General features: G+C 37.8%; 1 protein-coding gene across 2 annotated transcripts in view; it reads left to right on the top strand.

The window, feature by feature from the left end:
* The window catches only part of sass6 (SAS-6 centriolar assembly protein), a 45,110-nt gene extending 32,919 nt beyond the window's left edge, over positions 1–12,191 (top strand). The window contains exons 8-17 of one of the 2 annotated variants that reach the window (XM_078396138.1): positions 237–428; positions 708–902; positions 1,958–2,047; positions 3,476–3,655; positions 3,784–3,865; positions 5,800–5,930; positions 6,855–6,998; positions 7,302–7,408; positions 8,886–8,992; positions 10,890–12,191. In XM_078396138.1, the coding sequence (XP_078252264.1) occupies positions 237–428; positions 708–902; positions 1,958–2,047; positions 3,476–3,655; positions 3,784–3,865; positions 5,800–5,930; positions 6,855–6,998; positions 7,302–7,408; positions 8,886–8,992; positions 10,890–10,984 (1,323 nt within the window). In that variant the 3' untranslated portion in view covers positions 10,985–12,191. The remainder of the gene's footprint in view (positions 1–236; positions 429–707; positions 903–1,957; positions 2,048–3,475; positions 3,656–3,783; positions 3,866–5,799; positions 5,931–6,854; positions 6,999–7,301; positions 7,409–8,885; positions 8,993–10,889) is intronic. The other variant, XM_078396139.1, reaches the window with a different exon arrangement.
* The last annotated feature ends 543 nt before the right edge of the window (positions 12,192–12,734 follow it).

Raw genomic sequence — 12,734 nt, 5'->3', positions numbered from 1 at the left:
GACCTAATGGAGAGGGAATAATAGACTGTTACTGTTGTGTGGGCTCCTTTCATGAACCTTCAGCTAATTAAGTTATCTTTATCATTTCTTCATTCCATTTTACCTTTATTTAATTACAAGTGTTTTTTATTCCTTCAGGATGTATTTGGATTGTGTGTCAGTAAAAGTAGTAATGACATTATTCTCTCTGTACTTCAGTCCTTTATTGATACTTGCTTTATAATCCAAATTCCTAGGCTCAAACACATTACCAGCAACAACGGGAACAGCAAAAAAAAGAAACAGAAGCAGCACATAGTCAAACAGTGCAGCATCTTGAAAGAAGGATAGCTGAAATAGAAACCATCAACAAGGATCTTATTGAAAGGAAATACAAATCGGAATCTGCAATCCGAGAGACAAAATCCAAATTATGCGTCGTGGAAGAGGTTGGCCAAGCTTTTTTCAATAGTTTTAAGTCTTAAATCTAAAAGTTTTGAATGCAATCACATTTAAAAAAAATTAAATTGCTTAAAACAAGTTGCCAACCAAAACCGTTTAGTTATGAACTAACGTAAGTCGTCTATAAGGCTGCTTTGTAACACTACGCCATGTTTAGGAAAACATTTTCAAAGTTGATCCTAGTCTATATTGAATTAAATGTTACATTTTCATAGATTTCCATTTAAAATTAAGACTTCATTTTGTGTCTTTTCTGCGGTATTTAGGAATGTCAAAGATCCAAACAGGAAATAATTTCACTGAGGCGAGAAAACACCACACTGGATGCAGAGTGCCACGAAAAGGAGAAACTACTAAATCAGCTGCGCACAAGAACTGCAGTCCTGGAACAGGAAGTCAAGGATAAAGAGCAAGTGGTTACAAGAACAACAGAAATCTTTGAAAGTATGCAGGAGCACAAGGTATTATAAAAAATCTCATATTTACAGTTGTTTAATCAAGCAGAATTGCATAAATAAAATTGTACAATCACAGTTGAAATACCATTAGAATCGCATTGTTGGCCACAGTATCCCAGGAATAGGAACACGAGTTAGGTTTCTACTTTTCATCAAATTTCAGTATTTAAGTGGAAAATTGGTATGTATATATATATATATATAGGCAAGGAGAAGTTGAGATTGTTTGGTGTTACTTCCTGTAGGTAAAAGTTATTCACTGACCTGATCTTCTGGTGAAGAATTGGCATTGGGTGAGGTGCCAGAGGATTCCCATTGCGGGCTGATCCACCTGCAGAATTTTTCCAACCCTGTAGACATTGAATAGAGGAATAAACTAATCGTAATGGACAATAGAGCAAAACATGCTCCAGATATTCCTTCATTTTTATATCTCATAATTATCAGTTAATTTAAGAAATCCAAGTTTCTTGAGCTTAACTTTAGGAACTTGTCTTTACAGTTGAAAATGTTTTATTTTTCATTTTAATAGACAATTTTAGCAAAAGCAAATAGGCTTGAAATGACATGTTAATTTTACCTTAAACTCAAAATGCAAAACAGCTACACATTATGTCAACTGCTCTGTGTTACAGTTTCCAATTGTAGAATAGTACTACATATTGGAGAGAATTTGGCCCGATGATTGTGTCAACTCTTTCAAAGAACATTTTACTTTATTCCAGCTCCCCCTGTTTATCTTTTGTTTAGTTTTGTATATTTCTGAACAGTTGTGGCTAAGTATCTTCACAATCCATAATCTATTCTGGAATCTGGGGATAAATATCTAGTTTTCATTATGAGATGGATGTTGGTATGTCAGTCTCAATGTTGATACTGCTTTTGCATTTTGCTGATTTTAAAAGGGAACTTTTTAAATGTTGTACGCTATTTTTAGCTCGGAATTTTAATTGTAGTATTATGCTGTTAAAATTTTTGCACGAGTTTTGAAAAAGCTTGCAGAAGCTTGCAGAACTTTGAGAAATTGCATTGCTACAGAAGTTGAAATTTCATTTCAGAGAAATATAGAAGAGAGCATGGAGCAAAAGCAACTGCAAATGGGAAAGCTGGAAGCTACAGTGAAATCTCTTTCAGAAGAATTATTAAAGGTAATTATATGTTTTATGCTGACTATTGTTAATACTTTTTTCACCACCATTACACCCCTGAAATGTGGTGCTTACCATTTACAAAATACACTGCAGTTGTTTGTCATGGCACCTCTAACATCACTTCTCAAACCTGTGACTTTTTTCACCGTGGGAAGGGCAGTAGACACAAGCTTATCACATTCTCTCAACAAGGAAATATTGCTTTTCCTTCATCTATGTAAATCCTCGAGATACCTATCAAGTAGTGATGTGAGAATAACTTTGAGAAGGACTACATGGACATTAGCACTATAAGTGCAATTATAAATGGATGTATTTAAATAAAGGTTCCACCCAAAACATCACCTATCCATGTTCTCCAGAGATGCTGCCTGACCCACTGAGTTACTCCAGCACTTTGTGTCTTTTTCTGTATCTAAATGACTGTATTTTTTAAAACTGGCAGGAATCAGTTTAAAACCCCATTGATATGTACATAACCAAGCATTTACATAACCCACTGTAGATAACCAAAGCTAAGGTAAAATTAAATAATTTAAATAACACTGAAAAAACTTGATGACAGATGTTTGTTATCATATACATCTCACATTTGATGTTAAAATATTATGTAGCTGTGACAAGATAGTGCTCAAGTAACTCAGCACGCCAGGCAACTTCTCTGGAGAACATGATAGGCAACTTTTCGGGTGGGGGTCTTCAGATTTCAGACTATTTTTGTGAACGAGCATCTGCAGTTCCTTGTATATATATTTGATGTAGGTCGACAGTAAAACTTGGAATTCACCAGGTTCACTGGAAAATGTTGATATACTCGTATGTAACATGAAAAAAAATTAGGCATTAATCATGGTAATGTATGGAAAACCCTCTACAATGGCAATCCCAAAGTGTCAGGATTGCTGGTTTATCAGTGTATACGTCAAGAATGTTTCCTCCTCCTCTCGCACTAACGACACCACCCGAGAATTAGCACTCTCCTTATCTGTGCAAAGCTCCAGAAATGTAATATCACTCAAAGCTACAACTGAGGTGGAACCAGAAAACAAAATCCTTTGTAAATATGCCCTTAACTTGAACAATGCATCACTGCGGTCCTAGATAGCTACTTTACATGGGTGGATTGATGCCTCTGTAGTATAATTTCCTGTCATACCTGTAATTCTTTTAATTTCCTTGGTATCCAGAAATCTATTGCTACTGAGCCTCTACAGAACTCTGGGGTAACAGTTTTGAATTACAATTAGCATTAATTTTAAGTATAGTAGTTGCTTTAGCAGTTTACAAATTAAAAGATAGACTTGTTGACTATTTTAAGAGCAACTTGTATAATGACCTAAACTGGACTTGTATTCTTCAGTGCTTTGCATAATTACAAGTTTGACACAAAGATAATAGTTAATGTGGGTTATGTTTTTGTTATAGGCCAATGAAATCATCAAAAAGCTGCAAGGAGACATAAAAAAACTGATGGAAAAAATTAAACTGAAAAATACAGTTACAATGCAACAAGAAAAACTTTTAGGAGAAAAGACACAAATGCTCCAGAAGGAACAGCAAGAACTGACAGAAGTGCAGAAGGCCCTGAGACACAAGGAGGAGGAGGTCAAAAATCTCACATCATTGCAATTCCCAAAGATATTTGAATTTTGATGAATGGTGTTGGGAAAGGGGAGAATTTTTTTTAGGATATGTTTAATTTTTAAATATGGGTGCTTTTACAATTTTTTTAGGTTCATAAGTTGCAGGAGAAGTTTGATGCCACAGTTGAAAAACTAGAAGAAAGCAAACAGCTTCTAAAGACAAATGAAAACGGTTAGTTTTTTGAGAAGGAATATTTGTGTTTGGAATATTTTGCATGTTAAAACATAATGCAGTGTGCTACACAGGAATATTATTGGACAGACCAAACACGAAATTCAGGAGAGCTAACATTAGTTTAGTCAAAGGGGATTAAAAGGCAGAGATAGCTTTGTTTTAAATAAGCGCACTAATGAGACCCAGGCTACATTACACGATATTGTGGGTTCAGTATTGAACACGGTATTGTGGGTTCAGTATTGATGTGGATAGAGAACTGGCTGGCAGACAGGAAGCAAAGAGTAGGAATAAACGGGTCCTTTTCAGAATGGCAGGCAGTGACTAGTGGCGTACCGCAAGCCTCAGTGCTGGGACCCCAGCTATTTCCAATATATATTAATGATTTGGACGAGGGAATTGAATGCAACATCTCCAAGTTTGCGGATGACACGAAGCTGGGGGCAGTGTTAGCTGTGAGGAGGATGCTAGGAGGCTGCAACGTGACTTGGATATGTTAGGTGAGTGGGCAAATGCATGGCAGATGCAGTATAATGTGGATAAAGTGAGGTTATCCACTTTGGTGGCAAGAACAGGAAAGCAGACTATTATCTGAATGGTGGCCGATTAGGAAAAGGGGAGATGCAACGAGACCTGGGTGTCGTGGTACACCAGTCATTGAAAGTAGGCATGCAGGCAGTGAAGAAAGCAAATGGTATGTTGGCATTCATAGTGAGGGGATTTGAGTATAGGAGCAGGGAGGTTCTGCTGCAGTTGCACAGGGCATTGGTGAGACCACACCTGGAGAATTGCGTACAGCTTTGGTCTCCTAATCTGAGGAAAGACATTATTGCCATAGAGGGAGTACCGAGAAGGTTCACCAGATTGATTCCTGGGATGGCAGGACTTTCATATGAAGAAAGACTGGATAGACTCGGCTTGTACTCGCTGGAATTTAGAAGATTGAGGGGGGATCTTATAGAAATTTACAAAATTCTTAAGGGGTTGGACAGGCTCGATGCAGGAAGATTGTTCCCGATGATGGGGAAGTCCAGAACAAGGGGTCACAGTTTAAGGATAAGGGGGAAGTCTTTTAGGACCAAGCTGAGAAAGTTTTTTTTCACACAGTGGTGAATCTGTGGAATTCTCTGCCACAGAAGGTAATTGAGGCCAGTTCATTGGCTATATTTAAGAGGGAGTTAGATGTGGCCCTTGTGGGTAAAGGGATCAGGGGGTATGGAGAGAAGGCAGGTACAGAATACTGAGTTGGATGATCAGCCATGATCATATTGAATGGCGGTGCAGGCTCGAAGGGCCTACTCCTGCACCTATTTTCTATGTTTCTATTCCATTCACAATCTCACTCAACAGAAATGCTGATTGGAGGAGTTATATCGTTGTGGTGGTGAATGTCGGGGAATGGTGAGAGTTAGTATTTATTTATATTTCCTTTGGTACATGAAAAAGCTTTTGCTACTAAAGGGTGAAGCAGGACAGGATGGCTAAACTGAAATGGCCAACTAAATAGTCTAGATGTCAGCTCACTTGCAGCTGGGATGTTGCAGGAAGACTATTTCAAAGATGACTGACAGCCAGTAGCAGTAGATTTTGGACATTCTCGGTCGCTGCTTTGATTTTTAGCAGCACCAACAATTAATGAGTAATGGAGCAATTAGTGTACAATGTCATAGTATAACCTACACATGAAGCATTCATTTGTTCAAATGATTAATAGAAGCCACAGTGATGAGATGATGCATAACTGATATGAACTGGGTACATTGTACTGGTTTCAATAGTAGGTAATAAAGTTTCAGTAATAAATTGAAGTTGTTTAGGTTTGATTGTATTTTCACAGCTTCAACTATTTTTGGATGGGGTAAAGGAGAAAATACCTTTCAAGTTGAAGCTTCACCATTTGAAATATTTTAATGAGTCTTTAATTTTCACAGTAATATCTTGGTTGAATAAACAACTGAATGAAAATAAATTAGCAGCTCTGCAAGAAACTCCACCTTCATTTGATCCGTCATCAATATCGAGTGGCAATCTGTCCAGGCTTGGGGGCGTGCAAAACAGTCTGGTAAGTGAAGCAAAATAATTTTTGGGATCTAGGCATTGTTTGCTGAGTGTTTATGCTGATTCTTAATTGGCTGTGATCAGGTGCTGGTGAGCCCTGACATTACTTAATTAGTACAAGTAAATCTATACAACTTTTAAACTAGTCTGTATTTTCAAACAAATAAGAAAAGGATGGGTATGATGGACTCAACCATTCTTAATTGTTGGTTAAAATATTAGGTTTCTAAAAAAAAAATGCTGGTTGTTTTATATTTCCAATTATCAAGGCAGCATCATTTTGGCTCAGTGAAAGCATTGTTACCTCTGGGTTTGCAACTATTTCATTAGTACAATTTGAAAGATGGCTCACATTTCTAACACACACCAGACTTCATTGGTCTTAAGGTTAGTTTGTTCCACTCATGATAAGAGCAGGGTTAGGATTGGTAACTGGCTTCTAAACAAAGCAAAGCTTTCCAGATCTCCTCTGTGGATATCAAAGTTAGCACTCCAGATAACATTTTTCCACGGTCTAACTGCAGGCATGTAATGGTATAAGAGCCTAAATCATCCCAAAGTTTAGTCTGATCTAACTCCCCAACTAATAGTACTTGGGAGGCCAAACACTCAAGGGTACTAAACACATTATCCTCTCCAAATTCATATTTGCTCAAAGGTTGAAAAACAGTTCTTTCAAATGTGGTATTCAGGTCCATAGAATGAGTACAATCAGGATACACACCAAATGGGCAGACTGTCCCATGCAGTGTACCAAGATTTCCATGTATGTACCAGGCACCAAGTATGGTTAATTGACAACCAAACTGTCTCTAAATGTACTGCTCAAACAATAGTTTTGTAATACAAATGGATTTTTACATTTAGTGCTGAATTTTCTTAATAGTCTTTGTATGTTAATATTTTCCTGTTGCTTTTCCTTTTGCAGCAAACTTTGCACCCTCCTTTCTCTGTCTTGATGCCACAGACAGTCTCCTCTATTTCGCCTTCAGATAATTACTCTAAGAGCTTTGGTTCTATACGAATGAATACTCCACTCCTCAGGCCTGGTGTGTCAAGACATGGTCTTCAGGCATGCTTGATTTAATTTTTTTCTTACTATTTGTACTTTTCTATGATTTCAATATTTTGGAATTCATTTAAGTTTTAAAAACTTGAATGAAGGTGAATTTTGTTGCAAGGTCATGCTTTTTGGAAGTTGCCCTGAGCAATTCTCAATACACACATTTTAAAATGTAGATGTGAGGAATTTTGATCGGAATATTGAAAGTTGTTAGATCCTGGTGTGCTTGGATTTCTGTTTTTATTAAAATTTGCAGCTATTAGTTAATTGGAAGCAAGATTATGACAAGAGCATTTTACATTATTTTTCCAGGTGCACTTCAGCCCTCTGCAGCTAAATCCTAGTACCATCCATCTACCAGAACCCACGTCAGCCCCTTCATCTTCAACACCAACAGGGACAGGTCTCTCTTCCAAAAGGTATGTGAAGACAAGAGCGGGAAAAGAATAGGAAATGCAAGGAGAGAAAATGTAGAATATTATGGTCTTTGTTTCATCACTGATCTAAGGTTTTTTTTTAATTGATTATTCAAAAAGGTGTTGTTTACCACCTGGCTGGTCCAGAAATTGGCATTGACTGACATTCTCTGACGTTGAAACTGGATTTTGAACAAATGTAGCTTAGCCTGATATCTTTCAATGTAATCATCTGACTAGGACAATTGCTTGATAGCAACATATTTGGCTGACCTCCATTTGTCCTCTAAGATCTTATGAAGTGCAAAGTTTAGTCTGATTTAATTAATATGGAAGAGTACCTGCAGCTGAACTTTGAAATACAAATGCTAAAGCCAATGTGCTGTAGCCTAAACTATTGGCTCAGACTATTGGTAATGGACTTTTCTTCCATGAATTTTACAATCTAGCAGATTTGATATTGATAAAGACTGGGAATACACTTAATTATTGCACAATATTGGAAGATCCATGTATAGCCTTTACATAAAAGGTTTGGTTAGATGACAGGAAACCTGTAAATACACAGTCAAGTTTGAAACCTTATTTCTGGTGACCAAAACATTTGCTTTTGTACCACCATTCAAATTTAAGGCTACATTAAGTTAACCTTAGCCGTGAAGCTTAGAAAGGAAGCAAGTGATGGTGATTTCTCGGGTATCATATCACTATCCAGTGACTAATACTGTTAGGTGTCACAGATGTGGGTATCAGATGACCATAGATTGAACAACTCTGATCAAAAAACCTGTCCGTTACCCATGTCATGGCTCATCCATGAAAGGAAACAAATGATACTTCTTGTGGCACATTGTATTTTCAGAAAAAAAGCAGGACTTATTTATCATAAAGTGTTTGTCCAAATGTTGATAGATAAAAAGAGAAAAATATAATGCTTTAGTTACCCACTGCATTCCAGTGGAGGCTAATCCTTTTTTTAAATCCGGTAGATCTTATCAGAGATCATCTTGCTGAGGTTTTAATTTCCTTGTAGGCTACAATAGAATTTTTGGCAAGAACTGTGTTTGTGAACAAACCTCAGCTACAAAATGTATTCAAAGTCTGGTGTTCTGGATGACTGAATACATTTGAAGTAATTATACAGACTAGTCTATAGAATGCTTTTTAACGGATGAGATTATAGATATTTTGACAGTGGCTTCGAACTTGGTAGGTTCATTGTAACATGAGCATATCTTTTTGCTGGATGAAAATATAGCAGGCTGAATGGCATATGCATTGTATACAGGGTTTGTACACAGGATCCATTTTTGTACAAATAACTAATTGCAAATGTGCACTCTCATTTCGTCCAATCTTTAAACTGAAATATGTATGTATAATGATAAATTAACCTTTTTTCCTAAATGCTTATCTATTGTCTATCTGTAGTTTGAACATTTCCAATTCATGGTTTATTTAAAAATACTTTTTGTTGCAGCGAATCAATTGGTTTAGACCAGAAATACTTACAGCAGAGGGAATGTGGTAAACCAGGTTTATCTCGAGGAGGACTGTTACAGAAGCCATCATATCCAATTGGCACAGGTAGATAAATAGTTGGAAATTTAAACAGAAACATTTGCTACAGCTTCCAAATCTGTGAATGCATTTCAAATTATTTTCAATTTCCAAAGGCTGGTGATGTTTGTATGTAAAACTATCAATTCTTTAAAACCAAATAATTTTTTTAGTAGAAAAAGAATACTGAATTTGAGTTTATTACATTTTGTTTATAACAAGTCCATGAGCTGCTTTCTTATGATAATGTACCCAAAACTAAATAACTAAAATATACGTGTACATTGTAATATTCCTCCAGTTTGTAAACTAATCAAGCCAACACATTCCTCCAATCTTGCATAAGCCAAAAATACAGGGAAACTGTCCCCTTCAAGGATGTGAGTCTGGAAACCTAATCATAGAGCATTTAGTTTAAAATTTTCATTATCCACCCTATGCTCTAAGCAGGTGCAACTATTGACCATGGTTCTGCATGTAGAACAACTTTGTAGGATCTTTAGTTTTCCTTCCTTGCAAGGCATAAACATGTTCGAGATTGGTTAAACAGAATATCATGCCTTCTTGTAATTGTGCCCCAAAGGTGGAATGGCCAATGCTTTCCAGGAACCAGGAAAGGTTCCCATCTGATCCATAAATAATCTGCGTAGTCTACTCGGATCAGAATCAAGATGAAATAAAATGTTAGTGGTTTTGACAATTGTATTTTCCATGAAAATAACGGATTTTTTTCCCCTCCATGAGATATCTATATGGTAACCCATCCATCCAAGCATTAAATGTAAAACCATTCCTCGTGTTCAAATCTGTAGTGTCAAAGTATGTAGTCTGCGTGATTCTAGTGTCCCAGTCAATCTGATCTTTGATGCATCATGCTTCCTCCTGATCTTGGCATCTGTTTCCTACTTCACCTTTTATTTTTTGCACCAGAACATTTGGACATATTAATTTGGTTTCCCGTGATGGAGATGGAGAAATGATAGTAGAAGCTGTTAGAGTTATAAGAAATGCTGGAAATTTTACACAGGTCATGCAGCACCTTGACACAGCACAAGGGCAGGACCTACACAGTAAATGATAGGCCTCTGGGGAGGGTTGTAGAGCAGAGGGATCGATCCAGGAGTGCAGGTGCATGGTTCCTCGAGGGTCGGGTCGCAGGTAGATAAGGTGGTCAAAAAGGCTTTTGGCACATTGGCCTTCATCAGTCAGAGTACTGAGAATAGAAGTTGGAGATCATGTTGCAGTTGTATAAGATATTGGTGAGACTGCATTTAGAGTATTGTGTTCAGTTCTGGGCACCATGTTATAGGAAAGATATTGTCAAGCTTGAAAGGGTTCAGAGAAGATTTACGAGGATGTTGTCAGGACTAGAGGGTCTGAGTTATAGGGAGAGGTTGAGCAGGCTGGGTCTCTATTCCATGGAGAGCAGGAGGATTTTATAGAGGTGTATAAAATCATGAGGAATAAATCGGGTTGATGCACAGAATCTCTTGCCCAGAGTGGGGGAATCGAGGACATAGGTTCAAGGTGAAGGGGAAAAGATTTAATAGGAATCTGAGGGGTAACTTTTTCACACAAAGGGTGGTGGGTGTATGGAACAAGCTGCCAGAGGAGGTAGTTGAAGTTGGGACTATCCCAACGTTTAAGAAACAGACAGGTACATGGATAGGACAAGTTACATAGACAATAGGTGCAGAAGTACGCCCTTCGAAGCCAGAGGGATATGGACCAAACGCAAGCAGGTGGGACATGTTGGCCAGTGTGGGCAAGTTGAGCCAAAGGGCCTGTTTCCACACTATCTTTCTAATATTTCGGGTTGATTAATGTTTTTCGAGAAGTCTTTGACTCATGATCTTCCATTTTTAACTATATTTTCTTCTCTATTTCGCAACCACACCCCCAATTTGTTTTGATGTTCATTTAGTGCCAACTCGACTTCCAGTGCCAAAGCAAGGAAATCCACCACCAGCGACATCTGCCTATTTTCCAGGACAACAACCTAGACTCCCTGCATCATGAGAGCAGCAATAACATCTCAATCTACACAAATCCTGAAAGAAGATGGATAATGGGAAAGGAACCTGAGCTTATTACTGCAGGTGTTTACACCTGTAAGAAATGATTGGACTGGGCAGTGACAATCAGCATTAACCCAGGTGCTCATTCAAACTGCCAGAATACACTTGCCGTTTTCAAAATATTGACTTAATTTGTTTTAAAGTGAGGTAAGTGGGGTTCCTCCTGCACAGGAGGCAGTTGTATACCAAAGCATAATTTGCAGACTCGGGAGTGAATGTTTTACGCCTTATTTGACACTCATTCTTGCAAACTAGATTTTTGAACAATCAAGAATTTTAAATCTTTGTTTCATAAGTGAAGAATATTAACTGCCTTCCGTGTGTAGAAACTAGGTGTGCCTCCTTTGTTTACTCATCCAAAACACAAACACTTTGCAATGTGTCCAGCTACTTAAAAATTAGTACACATGTGACCACAAAGTTTGGGGTTAAAATTCCCAGTGATTTTTCTGGTTTTCCAGTTTGTCCATTATGTTATCAACTTTACCAATATCTTTGGCACAACTCACTTTTGTTGATATAATTCCCAAACTGCTCCATCCCAGGGCGTTCTTTACCTGGAAATGCAATTTGGTTCGTGTGCATGCTAACTGAAGAAAACCATTTCTTAGATTCATTCGTCATAGACTAGTTGCAAGTGCCATGAGGCACCACAGTGGAACCTTTCCAGAAATTCAGTGTATACAGTCAGTATTACAATATCGGAATGGGTTGGCCCTTCAATACACTGCAGGGCGTACAGACCTGTTGATGTTTAGCACTGGTGCGGGAGTTCAATCAAAACAAAGTTGTCTCGATAGTAGGACAGTAGTCATACATTTGTATCTGACAGTTGCACGCTAAGAAAATTTTGATGCAGTTTGCATAATGAAAATGATCCCTCAGTAGTGTGCCATTAACTACCCTATCAAATTGTCTGACAGTTTGATCAACTGCAGCCTGCCTGTGTAGTTCTGAATGAAATCAGTTTAAGGAGGTGAATAATAGCATCAGGGATTTTAACAAGCATCAAATGTACAGAATCGGCACTATGTTTCCAATGGTGCAGTAACTAGTAATTTATGACAACTTTGTACTGAATATCAGTGTACAAATTGTAAAATTTTGTATTTAAAATGGTTGTTTCATATTTTGAATGAATAAAATATACGTACTTTTGCAAAAGCAATGGAGTCCTCAATATTCGTTCATAAGTGATAGGTGCAGAATTAGGCCATTCGGCTCATCGTCTGCTCCACCCTTCAATCACAGTTGATTTATCACTCCATTCTCCTGCCTTCTCCCCATAATCCCTGACACCCGTACTAATGAAGAATCTATCTTTGTATATAATCTATACATAAGTTTCAATGAGGTCGCCCCCCCCCCCCTCCTCCTTCTAAACTCCAGTGAGTAGATGCTCTGTGCCGTCAAACACTGATCGTACGTTAACCCACTCATTCTTGGAATCATTATCGTAATCCTCTGGACCCTCTCCAGAGCCAGCACATCCTTCTTCGGATATAAAGGCCCAAAATTGCTCACAATACTCCAAATGCGGCCTGACCAGCGCCTTGTAGCGCCTCAGCCTTACATCCCTTCCTTCGCTTCCTTCAGTAGTATATGATTAAAGCTAAAAAATAAGATGGGAAAGATGTTAAGACTATTTACAGTGGCGAATGTGACAGGAGAGAAATGCATTGGGTGATGTA

Source organism: Rhinoraja longicauda, chromosome 3 (assembly GCF_053455715.1).
Source record: "Rhinoraja longicauda isolate Sanriku21f chromosome 3, sRhiLon1.1, whole genome shotgun sequence".
NCBI classification, from domain to species: domain Eukaryota; kingdom Metazoa; phylum Chordata; class Chondrichthyes; order Rajiformes; family Arhynchobatidae; genus Rhinoraja; species Rhinoraja longicauda.
This window is presented reverse-complemented; position numbering and strand designations above follow the sequence as displayed.